Here is a 16733-nt window from a genome sequence, read left to right as displayed (position 1 = left end):
TTTTTTCCGGCAGTCCAAACTCAGAAGTTGCCAGCCCACTAAGGAAATGCAGGCGATTAAGTGTAGGAGGATGAGGATAATTACAAGCTGGCAATATCCAGCCCAGTCCCCAGTTCCCAGATCCTGCCTGCATGCCATCCTCGCTCTCAGCACCTCAGCTGGAGAGGAAATGATCTGCTCTGCTCACCAAGAGAAGAATCCTCCATAAGAGTGCCAAAATGAATCCTTTTAATGCCGACATTGAAATAATAGGTAATCAGATCAATACCCTTTAGTTTAGAATTGTAGAAAAATGTATGTATATATATATTTTTTTTTACAGATCACAACCTTGATATATAAGTGTGCACACTGCAAAATTATACAGTATAGTCTAGTAATCTAGTGCTGAGTCAATTAGTTGATAAACGGAAAAAATATTTTAAAGTAATTTAGGAATCCTTTTGTTTTTAACAATTTCAAAAACCAAAAAGACCAACATCAACAATGGCTTCCTATATTTTAAGTTCATTTCTTCCTGCTAAACATTTTTTAATAGGGCTGAGCAATTCCCTAAAGTAAGCTAGTTGTTAGCAAATGTTAATTCAAACAGGAGAAGTGGTGCAAAAGTTTGGACTATTTTCAGTCATGGATTAATTGGCAAATAACTGGTAACATATTGCGTTGTAGTGTAACAGTGTGGATTATTGATTAGTTTTTAACAGTTTTTAGACAACAATGGTTTTCTTGTGACTGAGAATAACAAAAAGAGAGACTAATGCCAGCTTTAATCTGAAATGGACAGACACTTTGAAAAATTAAGAAGTTATTGTATTAAGAAACAGAACACACATTTCCACAGCAGGTTAAGAATTTAATTATTTGTTTATTTATTTATTTACGTATTTCTATCTCCAGATTCACCCACCCGAAAAATATAAATTCCGGTGTATTCCAAAAAAAAAAGAAGGAACAATGGCATCTTAATCAATCAACAAAATCAAAGTGGCAATAATTATTATCATTATTACAATAATAATTCAATGATCAGAATATCCACATTCATAACAAATCCATATACAACTGCAATACACTCTTCAACACCACTCTTCCATTAATATACACAAAATCCCCAAATGTCTGTCCTGTCAAAACAACAATAGAGGAATTTTGGGGATGGGGGGGGGCTATGGCTTGTCAAGGGGTATGAAGATGAGTGACCAGAGGATTAAATGGAGCTAAGGTTAGTTAGAGTATAAGGGGGGGAGGCACACTTATTTAGTAAGGACCTATACAAAAACAAGCAGTGTTAGGTAACGACAGTTTACTTTCATGGAAGGTTTTGCCAGTCTAACTGAATCTTAAGAAAGGTTAGAGGGCTCCATGAAAGGCAGAATTTGGGGAACAAAATGTCAAGAAATATATAAGGGTTGTCGGAATAAATATATAACTCTGAATGACAACCATTGCAAACATATACCATATCCTGAAGTGAAAGTCAGATACGCAAGAACTCAAAACAGGTTGAGCATTTTCAAAGAAATGCAGATGGAGGATTCTGGAAAAATTGTCTTAGTCTATATATGTACAAACATTGCTTGGTCACCCAAATCTACTTAGAAAAGCTTTTGAGTTGGTCAGAAAATGAGTGCAAGCTTAAGATTATGTGAGTTACTTCATGTATGACAGCTTTAAGAATGCAACTAAGTGACAGACCTTGCTGATATCTTAAGTCTGTGCACTAAGTGCCTCTGATAGCTCAGTACATTTAAAAACCTTTCCATGCCTCAGTATTGGTAACTTGAGGAGACCTATTCATAGAAAGAGAGAGAAATATTAGAGGAAAAATAACTGTACACTCTGCATATACAAACAAACTGTATATACACATGGACATACCATATATACACATTTATCCAGTATATACACAAAGATTTAGCCAGTACACTCAATTATGTACAAACACATTCACTCGTTTCAGCAGGACCTCTAACATATCTCTCTCTGTCGTCGGTTCAGTCATAAGTGCGAGTGGCAGGGATTTTAACTCGTGTCAGTGGGGTCCATCCATGGAAATGAATGGAGAGTTTTACAGCAGACTGCAGAAATGAGGCCACACTGAAACCAAGATGTTATCCTCTGCTCGGTTAAACTCTACAGAAAGATAGTCGAAAGTGGAGTACAAAACAATAAGAATGTCCTCATCCAAAGACTTTCACATCGTCCGTAAATGGAGAGCTCCATGGCGATTGTTGGGCGAGAAACATCCGTCCACTTTTTTTGTTTTGAATGATTATAACCAACAGGAAGGGGGGGTGGGGGGGGCACAGGTCACAGCAACGTGCAAACTGCTGCGAGGGGAGTAGGTAAAACACAAGTTTGTCCCTTTCTTCACAGTCCTTTAGGGCAACGATACTCTCCACAAGATTGTCTGAGTAAGAATACTTGCTTCATATAAAATGGATTATTTATGAACTTCCATTAGATAACTTCCAAGAAATAAACATCTGCTCCGGGAAGATTTCTGACGAAGAGTTCTTTTTAAATACTATTGTAAGAATATGCAATATCATAGAAATATAAATAATAACATTCTGTCCGGTTTTTCAAAGTCTTCATTGAAGCAAGAGTTTTGTTCTGAAGCAGTTTCATTTGTTGTATTAGGCTGTGCATATTTAGTTTCCTCTTAACTCAAAGTCTGAAAGAGATCCAACGGAAAAGCTAAAACTATGAATAAAGAAAGAGACCAAGTGTGTCTGAACTGGAGTAAAATAAAGTGGTTAAATAATGCTTTGAGAATCCTTGATAGATAAAGAGTGAGTAGATGAAGAGGAGTCAAAGGGTAATTTGAAAAGACTATGAGAGAGATAGATTGAGAGAAATAAATGCTCTTAAAGTAAATCAACTTTGACTGAAATGTTAAGAGAAGTCAAGCACCTTTGAAATACATCTTACCCACAATACACCTCCCCTCTCTCTCATTTTTGGGCATCACGCCTTCCTTGGCCTTTGTGTTCCTCCGTTTTGCTCGATCAGAGTGCATAGCTGTTCTTTGCATGCTCAGCAGGCTAACAAACACCAATATGTGTCCAGCCTACCTTTAAAAAGTGAATTGTAGATCCAACCCGAGGTGTCAAACACATTTAAAAAAATCTTGTTATCAAATCAGAGAGAGAGAATCCAAGTAAAGTAAAAAAAAAAAGAAAAAAGAAACCCAGCATTTCCTTACATGGTCCGCTGGGGCTCTGCACCATCCTTTGAGAAAAGAGAATGGGACCAATGCCCCAAGTTCTCCCTTTGTCAGCCAATCGCGTCACGAGAGAGGGCTCTGGACATTTGGCTATGCCACCCTGCGGACTGCCGATGGTGCATCAGCCATTTACGTTCCACATTGTCCTCCATGAAGCTTTGAGAGTGGCTAGGGGGAGAAAAAAAGGGTAGACAGAGAGAGAGAAGAAACGGGGGAGGGTGCTTGATCAGGTGCTATTTAAGCATAGCTTGAGACCGAGTATCTGCATGGTGGCAGTCTTTCCAAAGCTAGACTCATCTCTTTTATATAGTTGTTTTGTTCAGCTCTGAGGCAACTGCTTGTTTACCTGAGTCACTGAGGTATTTTCACAGCAATGTTAATTTCTCAATCACGGATAATCTCACATCTCTGAAAAGAGAGTGACGTTCAAACCTAGAGCGCTTTTAAATCCAACATTCTTCCCACACAAGTAATTTCACAAGAAAAAAGTAGCCCTACGAGGTGTCTCAATAGAAGACAATCTTCCCCTGCTAGCATTATTAACATTTGGTGGTTCAACAGTTAAACATTCATTGAGAGTATGAATCTAAGCTAATCCACTAGCATTGGCCTACAAAGTGCTAGCGTTGACCTTTGACACTGCAAAGTAGTCTGTTCACCCTAAAAAAAATGGCTGGCACAAAGCTGATGTGAAACTTTTCAACCTGCACGTTTAAACAAGCGACAAGCGAGTTGTTTTAGAGCGACACCAGTGTGCGAGGCTACAAAGACAAAAACAACAGATAGTTCATACACAAAATGAAGCAATATGGACACAATACAAACGTTTCAAAGACTTGGATTTTAAGCATTTGACACATGACAACTGAAGAGTTCATTTCATAAACACATCATACAGTATTTCTAAAATGTACCCTGAACGTCTTTTAATTTAATGCTGTTATCAAACGGTTTTAGAAATAGATGCCACTCTTTTGGTTTTAATCTTCATATTATGGAAACTACACAAATAACTACGTTATTTCAAGCATCAGGGGTAGTATATATTATTGTCTTAAGCAAGGCATTATTATGTGCATTTGGTCGATGACTAGCTAGTCTACTGGCCAAAGGATGCTCAATATATTTATCCCAGGCACTTAATGGCAGGCAAACCTAAATGGTTGAAATTGTCTTTTCACACACGATAATTGTATCATGCAACAGTGGCAATGTTTGTAAAAAAATCTGATAAATGTGGCCTAAATCAAAAACATAAGGAGACGATGATTAAGCTGCAACATTAATTTTGGTGAAAACGAGAGGAATCTGTTTTTGAAATGATTTATGTTTACGTTTACTAAATAATGTTTTATACACTATACTATACTAATACTAATGGCACCGCTTATCTTCTTCATATAAAAACAATGGACCAACAGTTATTAACAGAAAATAACCTTAGAACGCCATTCATCCATTTCATTCAAAGTAACTTCATTCCATGTTAATAGTATTAGTTCTCTGTGAAAACTGAGCACTTTGGGGCTGGGTCTTTACAAATATGAAATAACCCGCTCAATAGATAATCCATCAAATTTGAGCAGGGAGCTGCTTTCATTAACTGTGAATACAACCAGAGATTGGAGGAGTGCGCTTCTAAAACACAGATATGGAAACCCAGACAATCCTTTTGGACATAAGGACATAACAGGATGCACAAAACAACAAAGACAAAGACACATAGAAAACATACTGGAGCAATTCAAGTCCTGTCAAAGACAAATCGCAGGAGAGAGAAAAGACAGTGAGTGAATCATGAAAGAGGCAGTGCTATGGCAGACACAAACATTTGACTTGGAAAATGGCACCATTTGTTTCTGTTTAGCACCAGTTTATCACACATCGGTTTTGAGATTGAGAAGAGAAAAATTGCAAAAACTCAGTCCAAAAACAAGAAGTCCCTTGGATTGAAAAAAATAAAGAAGAATTCCCCAAAAAAGTCTTCTGTCACACAAACCTCTACGACGCTTGATCTTGTGACTTTGACTCTCAGTTTTCAGCCCACAGATCATTTCCTGTTACTAGCAAAGCTAACCTGGATCTCCATCTGTTACCTCTGTATCAGATCGCTATTGGAAAACCCTGTTGAAAAACATTCAAAGGCACTAAGAAAGCCAGACTACATCACCACATCTCTACCTACACAATTTGCAGCCTGGCGTGTTCAGGATAGGTAAAATTAACGCACCTACATCCACGGGAGTCAAGGGGTTACTATAAGCTAGCTTATAGCGCTTGCTAATGGCTACTATGAAGTCATTGGGGTGCAAGACATTCTATAGTGCTTGTTGTTTACATGTATTGATTTCTCATGAAGCCACAGCCGGGCAATGAGTGCACAGAGCAGGTGTTCACATGTCGACTTGTACGTCAAATGCTTCGTTTGACTAATTCTAAGAGTTACGTGATAAGGTATCATAATCTTGTCCTGCAAGACTGATACTTACTGCAGCTCCATGTGAGCATCAAGAGAACAAGTGTCCAGTGAAGAGCCCTTTGTGTTGTGTGTTCATGTGATATGCACTGTACAGTAGCTGAATGGTTACAACTCGTCTCCTGCACACTTTTTCTTCTCTCTCTTGCCACGGGAATAAGAAAATCTACAGATCATTTTCAGAGCATTATCTAAATAGGGGGGTAAAGCGAGGACAGCTGTGTGTCACCTCTCTCTGATTTGGCTCAGTGTTGTGTTTGACCTACTCCCACTTCTTCTGCTATGACTGTAGCTGCTGTTGCCGTGGTTCCAGTTGCCTGTGAGGTTGTCATGGGGGAGGATGTTTGGTTGCCAGGGAGCTCTCCATTCTGACTAGGATGTTGATGAGGAGTGGGTAGAGGGGGAGGGTCTACAGTTTGGGGGAGGACTCCATTGTGGGGCGAGCTGTCAGAGGAAATGCCCGAGGAAGAAACTCGGAGGCCTTGATCGTCGGTTAGCGCTCCTCCTCCTCCACCTCCCCCTCCACCTTCAGTCCTCACACCGGGGTCTGCGTAACCCAGGGAGGAAAGCTGGTTTTCCTGGCGAAATAGAGAGAGAGGGGAGGGGAAAGAGGAGTGGGAGCGGGGAGAGATGGTCGTAGAAGAGCGATTGGAGGGATGTGAGGAGTTGTAAAGGAGATGTCCAATCAAGGCAGATAACGTGACATGTAGAGGGAACAATTACAGAGTGTAGGAGGACGTGAGAATATTAAGATAAAGATGGATAAAAGGACAAGGAGGAAAATCACCAGAAAAGAATGTGATCGTATTGTGTGGAAGTGGGAAAACATCAAACATTGAGAAATACAAAGAACCGGTTTGATGAGTACATGGAAAAGCAATGTCAGAAGCAAAGTAGGGAGGAATTAGAAAACGAAAGACAAGTGAAAAGGGATTGGAAGAATCACACAGAGAGAAAGAAAGAGAGAGACAGAGAGAAGAGAGTCAAATGAGTTACGAAGTTGATGCATGACGTACACATATAGAAATGGCAGCACAGGAAAAAGGACACAGGGAAAGAGGGGATGAAGAGGAATTACAATTCTTGAGGTCAAAGGGTCCTGATCCACCTTTTATGCGAAGCAAGTAGTGTTTATCGGGTGTGAGGAAAAGTAAAGTGTCATTGAGAACATATCATGTTCAATAACAACTTAATGTGCGAGATTGGGTAGCTGAAAGATTTTAGAAGACTACAGACAAACTCTACAATTATGGCTTCTTTAAATATCTTAACAGCATAGCTAGCATCAGCCTGCTACTGAAGTCATGCAAAAAAACTTTAAGCTGCAACTAGCTCAGCGCCAAGTTCAATAAAGCAAGATAAAAAGTTGCATCCTTAAGCCTGGCAGGAAATCCAAACCTGTCGAAATCACCAACCGAGAGTCCAACCCAAACTCATTGGCGACAAAGCAATGAGCTGCTACATGGGTGTTCATCCTGGGTTGGAGCTTTTGATTGGTGATTAAGTCAAAGTTTGGTTTTGCCCTCTTTTCTTACCAACATACTGTAGGTGCAGAATAACAGCAATGCAAGACTAGTTTCATTATTAGTTTATATCGAGGTCTGTTTGCCAGCCTTCACTCCCAGTCGTGTTCACTGACGTCTGTGTAGGAGCAGTGGGAAGAGAAAACAATTGGGTTATTATGTCCATAGACATCTATGAGGACTTTATATAAAACTGTACTCATCCAAGGGTTACCGCAAGATGATTTGAATATAGATGCATTTTAAAAGCGGAAAATCACAGCTTTACCATCAGACCTCTGGTAGAACCTCTTCAAATAATTGCACTTGATTTATCTTGCCTAGCACATTTGCTGTGTGGTGTCTAGACATAATTACAGAGGCTCAAGTGCAGATAAGGCATATAAGTGGATATATGTGTGCAGTTATTAAACTCAGTACATTGCAAAATGTGTGTGACATTATATACCACTGTAATGCTTATATACAGGAAGTATGAAATACTGTATCATGAATGGAATGAGGTGCTTTAGAGGGAGAGACAGGAAGTAGGAAAGATAGTTTGGTCTGCATCCAGTATAGGAAATGAATCAAAGGCAAATTATCACTGGATAAGCTGTGTCTGTTGGGTGTGTCCATTGTGGGTGAAAAGTGTTTCCATTTCACTTTTTAAAAAAGGCAGAAAAAAAGTTAAAAAGAAAGAAAAGAATTACCCCAAAATCTGATGTAAATTAGAAGGCCTTTTTCTCTTCTCAATCAGAACCAAAATGAATGAAAACATTTGCAGCCGCTAACTGGTGCTCTGAACAGCTACAGTATCTGCTTTGGTTACAGACGGTTACAGGATGCCAGTAACATCACTCCACTAACACTTGTTTGATTACTCTCAAAAACAACCAACAGTGCCGTTTAATATCCATATGTAGACCATTACACATGTCTATTAAACTCAAGAAAACAAGCAGCTGAACAAAGACATGGCAAAATGTTGACTGACATCCTTTTTTTAAAACTTACCAAACTCACTCCACTCTCTGTGGGCTGCAGTGTTTGATTACTTGGTGCATTCAATTACAGCTTGGTTTGAGTGTTTTTTATGCTAATGAAAATTGGGGGTACTGGAGACAGAAACACAAAACACTTAGTGGAGAACTGAAATGTTAGGTGTATTGTAATGATGCAGATACAGTATCGTACACACAGGTTCTTACCCATCTCCTCCAATCTCGTATCAATTATCGTGGATGTCTATAAAGCAATCTGTAAAATCTTCCTCACTTCCACATGTGAAAGTGGTGGTTTGATCGACTTTTATGTGGCATGAAAACAAAACTGGTATGGTTTAAGATGACTAAAGCTAGCTGGTAAAGTGCTCTAACTCTGGTGCAAAATGAAAAGAACCAACGTATTATTAGCATCTCACTCATCCTCAGACGCACAAATGGCGACGCCCCCATTCAACCAAAAGTGTGCTCAGGTGCCAATATACATACACAAACACATAAATACCAGAAACACAGACTCACTGAAAGGAACAGAAAACACAAAAACATGTGCACAATAATCAGTGTTCTTCAGGGAAGGATCGGGTCGGATACGGAGATTTCCCATAATTGACGTTCTTTATCTGAGGCTGTGCCGGGAAGGGATGAAAAACTTAATGGAAATGTAAGTTCATGTGTCTAGGAGAAAAAACCGTTAAAAAATCTATTATAAAAGAGAATTCACAATATTTTGGAGACTTCCAGACAGATTTACTAAAGTTAAAAGACCACCATTTTTATATTTTATTTGTTGTTCACAAATCTGGATGGAAGTCTATGTAAACAAAAAACATGTGTGTATTCTCTTTGAATTCAGATTTTTTTTTACGTGGCTGCTTGAAAGAAAATGACAATTTTGCAATGAAAATTGTTTAAGAATGACATCAGGGTTTCACTGGGCTATTGTAAAACAGAGAGTATGTAGCTTCCTGTGTGTACAGCAATGGTAATATTGTATATTTTTTATTGAAAGGTTGTTCAGTTGAGTGTTGTTTATTAACACTATTAGTAAATTCAAAGTTAACCAAAGCAAAGTCTAAAATGGGTTGAAAATCATCAGAAAATATTGGAGCGAATCAATGATATTCATTGATTTTTTGTATTCCCCTGTATTTCCATTTCAAAGCAAAGATGTACAGGAAGGTCTCCGTATATGACATGAGAATAATTTGCTGAAATAATGTTAGCATACAGTATACTGTATTTGTAATGGTTGTTGTTTATGGTTGAATTGTGTGTGTGTGTGTGTGTGTGTGTGTGTGTGTGTGTGTGTGTGTGTGTGTGTGTGTGTGTGTGTGTGTGTGTGTGTGTGTGTGTGTGTGTGTGTGTGTGTGTGTCTGTGTTGGCATTTTCACTTGCAGAGGGCTGCAACAGTCACACACAAAACATTTGATCTTTAATATTTTTCACAAAGGCATGTCATATGCTCATTGGTCAACATAAAGAGACAAGCAACCTCATTCATGTCATATAATTCAAATAAGCTTCCTTTTCAAAGTCTGCCTCAGAATATAAACAGTGACTACAAGAAGGCAAGTTATTGTGTTGAGAGGGTGATAACAAAACCAAAGCAGCCCAACATATTTTTCCTGTTAAGTAAAAAACAAAGAAAATATATATATTTTGTTTCGATTGTGGCAATTTGCATACATTTAAAAAATGCCATCATTATAGAGAAGATCCTTCAAAGATGCATTAAGCACGATGTGCATGGAAAAAGTAAATTGTTAATCTTTTGCCATGATGACTCAACACATTGTCATGCTGATTCAAACAATTCAAGTGTCCCCACTCTGAGTCATATTACATTGTATACAGGAAGAACAAATGAGAGTTCTTCATCTGTAGGCGCCTGAAATAGCTTCACAACACCACAAGTGGGTTTTCACTGTAACCGTAACTATGCAAATAAGTTAGCTAACTAAGCTAGCTTGGAGTAGTTAGCCGTCTCCTAACGGGTTAATAAACAAACAAACACAGAGTCTTGAATTCATTATAAGTCTGTTTCGAATATGTCATTCTAAATAGCAGCAATTTTCAATCCAAAACTTTAAAAGTTATTATTCTGGAGTAAAAAGTGATCAGTCAGCCTGGTGCTGGATTCTTCTTACATTGCATTGCATGATTTATGAGTGCTACAGTTATTTGAGATGAACAACTTTCACCCTCAATCTTCTTAGTGCAGGTTTTAATCTTTGAAATGTTTTTGTTGTCACTCTTTCAACACAATCCTTCAAGTAACCACTCTGTGACAGGCCTCTTTTTCTGAAAGATAGATGGGAACGTGAGTGGGCCTGCAGTGTGTTGGCTTGCAGTGAGTTCACAGGGTGCTGCGTATGGACAGGGACGCACATAGAGAACAGTAGAAGAGGAACAGAGGCAGCAGGTTATGGATGAAGAGTGAGAGTTTGCCGGTTTGTTTATTACCTGGTTATTCGGGGTGGGACAGGCGCAAGACGGGGCTGCACTAGGATGGACTGACGCCTCCCCTAAGAGAAATCACCGTATCTCATCAACATAAGAGGAGAGGAAAGGAGAGGAAGGGAGGATTGAAAGCAAGAGGCAGAAGGAGGAAGCTGAGGAAACTACAGCCACTCAAACCAATACATACACAATGTAAAATGAAAAGTGAACAAACAACAAGGACATATAAAAACATAAAAATGCTTACAAACGCACATTTCCGCATACATTATGGAAACCATTCATCCAAAACATTATCAGATAACCCAGCAGCCTGGAAGAGTTTAAGCAGCTCGCCATGCGGTGTATCATTTACAAAAATCATGCTCAGGATAAGAAAGAAAAAGGCATTCAAACGTGAATCAAGCGACATCTGCATCTGAAAGCAGCTGATAAATCCCATGGACTTTGGAAAGCTGTATCTTTTGCACGTTTCCTGGTTCAGAAGCGTAAAATAACATGCTCATACAAACATGCAATCATCTACTACATGAAGATAAATATATACACACTTGAAAAAACCCATAATTATATTTGCATCAACACACTATGTCCTAAATTCATAGAGAATAGGATTTCTGCATTTTACTTGACATACGTCACAACCCACTCTCACTAAAAGATTACCAACATTCAAGAAGTAGCAAAAAGTGCACAAAGGCAGTGTGAATGAAACATTGATATGATTGATGTCACTGAAACCTCAGAAGGCCGCTTCCTCTTTAAATACAACTCACTGGTACCTGCTGCTCAAAAGAAAGTACACAAAGTCAAGCAAAAACTAAAAGGAGCTTCTAGAAATTAATAATTGAACAGCAACAAAACTTATGTGAAATACACATTATATATACATTCTTATGCGGCTTTCTCAAGTCATACCAGTCAAAGGATGACAGAAAACCAGTAGGGACAATAAGGCTATCATAAGTTATTATATGTTATATTAAGATTGTGTTTTTTTACAGCTGTACCAACAGAAAAAAACAACGATATAACAACCAATTAACCAATTAGCATGACCAGATGAGCGGAGGCACATTGATGAGTGTATTTAAACAATTAATACATAATCAATAACTTCAATTCTTCTTTATGAAAATTGACATGACATGACTTAAGTCAATAAGCTTCCTAAAGCCAGTGTGGCCACCAGTGCTGATAGTGTTAGTGATGATGATGCAGATTACCTTTAAAAAGCACTGATCAGCTTTCTGAATGTACACTTCACTGTTGCAATGGTCTCACTAGTAGTTTATATTGTCTCTCCTGACAGCAAGATGCCCATTTATAATATTTGGCAGTGGTTTTCGTATTAGTCGCTGACACATGCTTTTGTATACTTATACAGTAGTCACTAATGCATTCATGTCCTACTTATATTAGTTGTGAAATCTCATAATCTCTGGAGGGAAGTCAACTTTTTGCAGTGTATGTTTATCAGGATGCTGTAGTGGGAAAGATTAAGACATCCTGCACCTGTGTTATTATGTGAGCTCTAATTAAGTGTGGGCTGCTGCTGCTTTGGAAGCTAGTAGCAGTGGCCCGAGGATAAAATGGCATCATGTCTCTCCCCTCTCACTCCCTGTTCATTTACCGTTCCCTCTCTCAGAGCTCCAGTCTCCCCCCGGTAAAGCTGGGTGTCATCACGTTGGACTCAACTGTCAGCTCGTCTTAAGTGCCGTGGTTTATGAACAGAACGCCCTGAAGCTAAAATAGAAAATGGCACCAAATTCTCATTCACCATCTGTTTTAGCAACAAGCACAGAGAGCTGCATGTTGCTTTAAGGGTGTCTCATTTCTTCCTGTATATCAACGTTGTATACTGATTTATATGGGAGTAACAGAAACACTTGTACAATAGAATACAAATAAATTCAACATCCCTGTGATGCATGCTTTTTAAAACTGCTCTCTCACTTAGATGGATTGTCATGAGAGTTTGTCGAGACATTCAAGGTCCCAGGAAGATGTATTCAATATTTTCCTCTAGCGCAACCATGACAACATTGTGTTTTAAAAGAAGTACTGAGACAATTGGACTAATACTTGCTTTGAAACTTTGTTCAGGTATCAATGTTCTCCCTCAGGATCACTTAATTTAATGATCCATTAACACGTGATTTATCACCAAGGCCACTACTTTGTTTTATGGATAAATACCTGCAAAATGATTGACTACTATTCCCATCAGCCTTAGCTTTACTTGTGTTTACTGCTAGTTAAAAAATGTGAATTAGCAAAGCTGCTAGCATGGATGTTATGAGAATAACATTATTGTTTATAATGTGTTGTATTCTTTTAAACAACAGTGGCCATTTTAGTTTTTAAGATCCTTCACCTTCAAATGATCACATTTGTAAGCCAATAATGTCCTGAGAAGCCTTAAAGATTTGTCAATCTGTCTTTGTTGCGATGTTTTCCTTTTTAATAGAAGCATACCATGTTTAAGTATCTTACATATGGTTTAAACAGAGTACAGATGTCTTGACTTAAGGAAAATCCCTTTGTGTGGTTTGTAATGCTGGAATTAAGGGCTCTGTAAATGTAGGAGAAGTATATTCCTCCTTCAACACTGAGAGTGCCCTGCAGCTTGCAGATAACCTCAGCAAAGTTGGAATGTTAAGCAGGTTGCTGCCCGCAGTGTACTCTTCTTTAATCCAATAAACATTTTTGTCAAGGCAGAGTTGGAGCTTAACTTGTCTCTGGTAGATCTAAAGCCATATGTTGCAGCTAAATAACGGTGTGACCTTTATCGCTCCTAGTAATGGTTCCTCACAGACTTACAGTCACAATCCTGGAAGCTACTCTGCAATAGAGAACTTTTTAATGCTAATTATATATTGATATACATTTTAGTATAAGTATAAAGCCTTATGGGGTTTCTCAGTATATCAAATTGTTTCATTGGGTGTAATAATGAGCATGAGTAGCTCTCTTTCCTCTTGGCATGTTTTATCATTTCCCCTCCGCTTTTGATGAATGCTAGACATTCACGTTGAGGCTTTCCTTTGAATTTTCAGGGAATAAAATGACACACAGATATATTCACAATCGATATATCACAATTACGACTGAATGAAATTAAAGAACATGTGAAGATTGGCAATTGATTGAACACTTTGACAAACTTTCTGTGGGAATTTCTTTTGCTAATATTTTGCTTTAAAGTGTGTCACATTGTGTCACACAGAATACCCTCCACATGGCATCAGTTAAGTATAATATCTTTATGTAAAAAAAACATTCCACAATGAAAATAACTAATCACTCAACAGATAAAATATGATTATATATAAGCTAAGATAAGGCTGTACTGATCCATAAGGATGTATTCATAAACCATCCAACTTCATATTAATTGAATACAATTAGTTTGTTTATAATTCAAATCCAATAATATATAATGCAATATTCTCAAATGAGCCATTATGCATAATGACAACTTTTGGCACTTGAAATATATAATACTTTTCCTTGAGCAAAAACTTCAAATGCATGACTTTTACTGCTTTTATTAAAGTAAGAAATCTGAGTACTGCTTCTACCACTGCTGGGGGAAATCATCAAGAAGGAAAAGGAATTATTGAAGTGTGAATATGAGAGTGTCTGGGTTTAATTAAAAAGAAACTGATCTGGATTAATGTCCAAGACTCTGAGCATGAGGGGGCTGAGTAGTTGCTCGCATTACCTCTTCTATTCTTAGCATTTATTCCTCGAACAAAAAATGCATATATATAAAAACTATATGTTCTTACGCACACACTATATTTACAGCATGAGTCATACTTGGAGGTGGGCTAGTTCACTTTGACAGTATAAAAAATGGGGCGGGTTGAGAGCATGAAATGAAAAGCACCAAAGACTGAAGCTCCACAACACCACAACCACGCAGCATTTGGAGCTCAGCTGTTCAATAAGCCGAGTCTGGTTCTACGTTATGTGCGAAACAGCTTGAGGGAGTTTCAACCCTGACATGCTCGGTAGAAACATTCACAGAAACATCACCACGGACCCAGATATGCTCACAAACCCAAGCTACATCTCGACAGCTTGAGCCGAGGAATGCAAACAACAACACTCTCTGATCTTCAAAGCTCCCAGGTATGTAGACAGATGGCAGTCAAACCCCAAACACAGGGACAGGTCAGGAACAGGGCGAGGCAATCAGAGGGACCACAAACACACAGCAGACCAAATAACACAACAGAAGCAGGGGGGGAAAAGAGAGGTGGAGGGGGGAGATAGCGGGGGAAGATAGCACGGGCCATCGTACGAGAGAAGAAGCAGTCTCACAGACCTGATCAGGGAAAATCCTGGTTTTTGTCTCAATCATGGGTCCTCCCCTTATCTCATCCTCCACAGCCATGAGTCTTGGAAGCAGAGAAAGAGAGAGAAAGAGAGGGGGGAAGGGGGGGAGGGTCGACAGAAGAGAGGGAGAATTATGAATCCAAGATGGTACTTAACAAGAAGTTGAGCAGGTGCATCTCCATCATCTGCCTCAACAGCACAGTGATAAGATGTCGGTTACCTGTATCTCAAATCTGGAACCCAAATCTGATAGGCAATCTTTTCTAGCCCATGAAAGTGATGAGCAGCAGTAACCAAGGCAATGTTTTTCAGGCTCTGCCAATTTTCACTGGAGCCGTTTATTTTTTTTCTTCCTCCGCCCATGGGATTCATCAAAGCATTTTTGCCCGATTTAAGGTGTTTTCAAAGCGCAATTAAGGCCAACTGTGGACAATTAAACTCGGTTATGTGAAGTGAACGGTTCAGTAACAAATCCCGATCATCCCCAGGGAATTGCATAACTTATGTAATATGGACCGGCCAAGGCATTAGTGGAGGAATCCTTTGATTCATAATTTCAAACACTCGCAAATATGAGCTAGCTGACTTTCATGAGCCATCGGACAATGCCAGTTTCCCAGCTTCAAGGGAATTACTCCAAAAAGAATCATTTAAGGATATTTTTCATACAGGAATATCATGAAGCCAACTGGTTAAACTGTGAGTATTGTTATGGTGGTGATACATGCCACATAGAAGTTAGTGTGAATAAATGAACCCTTCTTCACACGATTTCATTGGGTTGCCTCCATGACTTTCCGTGTGTTTTACAAGATTTTGCAGGAGCAGAAAAACATCCTTACAATTTATTCACTGAAATAAGCTCACTGAAATATTATCTGATCGTAAAACACGGAGGAGAAGGAGTACCTTTATGTCAATTTATCTGGGATGAATTACCAGAAAATGTTGTTCATTACGCCAACAAGTCAATCATATAGTTGACAGCAAACTTGAATTGCCATACATGGTCCACTGCAGAATCAAAACACCAGTAATCAAGTCAAAATGTGTCACTTCATTTTCAGCACATGTATATCATTTTATTCAGAACACAGAGAAGCACATGTTTGACAATAAAGAACGGAAATCCACAGGTGAAGTTTCAAACAAACAAGTGTTTGGATGTTTTATTCCATAAATAATGTACAGTGTTGAGTTATTTTACAAAAGAAGAGATATAGGAAAAGAAAATAATCAATCATACTGTAAGCACACACAGAAATATAAGCACTGTCCCAAAAAACAATGGAATGCAACATGGGTATACAGCATTAAGATTTCGACATGACTTCAAGAGGCAGACAATGATTCATGTGGGTGATATGTTACAAAAAAAGAGTTGAGCTTTTTATATCCAGTTGTACTTCAAGTAGTGTGCTTTTGAGGTCAAGTCGTACATGTAGTCAAAACAATGTGTGTATCTACCAACATGAGGTCACAATGTCTGAATATTTTTTGCTACAGAGAAAAAAGGCAAGAGACAAAGGCGTCAAATAGGATGTGAAGTTGATGTAATGTCAATGAAAAGCAACATCAGACCTGGATCAAACAGCAGCTGCAAATACTTTCTCTTTCTTTGCCAACAAGTGCAACATAAAGTATGTTTCAATGGCTGAAAACTTACCTCTCAACATTTGATTGGTGTTCATGCAGCAGACACCCCCCCCCCC

At 38.6% G+C, this 16733-nt stretch overlaps 1 protein-coding gene across 1 annotated transcript in view; it reads right to left on the bottom strand.

The window, feature by feature from the left end:
• Nucleotides 1-1660: 1660 nt before the first annotated feature.
• LOC104955412 (ras/Rap GTPase-activating protein SynGAP-like) overlaps nt 1661-16733 on the bottom strand; it is a 33256-nt gene continuing 18183 nt past the window's right edge. Inside the window, exons 16-18 of the mRNA XM_010782739.1 lie at nt 15011-15083; nt 5972-6283; nt 1661-3397 (exon numbers count right to left, since the gene is read on the bottom strand). Of these exons, the coding sequence (XP_010781041.1) occupies nt 3359-3397; nt 5972-6283; nt 15011-15083 (424 nt within the window). The 3' untranslated portion in view covers nt 1661-3358. The remainder of the gene's footprint in view (nt 3398-5971; nt 6284-15010; nt 15084-16733) is intronic.

This window comes from Notothenia coriiceps, unplaced genomic scaffold, assembly GCF_000735185.1.
Source record: "Notothenia coriiceps isolate Sejong01 unplaced genomic scaffold, NC01 NC01_scaffold00024667, whole genome shotgun sequence".
Lineage (NCBI taxonomy): Eukaryota > Metazoa > Chordata > Actinopteri > Perciformes > Nototheniidae > Notothenia > Notothenia coriiceps.
This window is presented reverse-complemented; position numbering and strand designations above follow the sequence as displayed.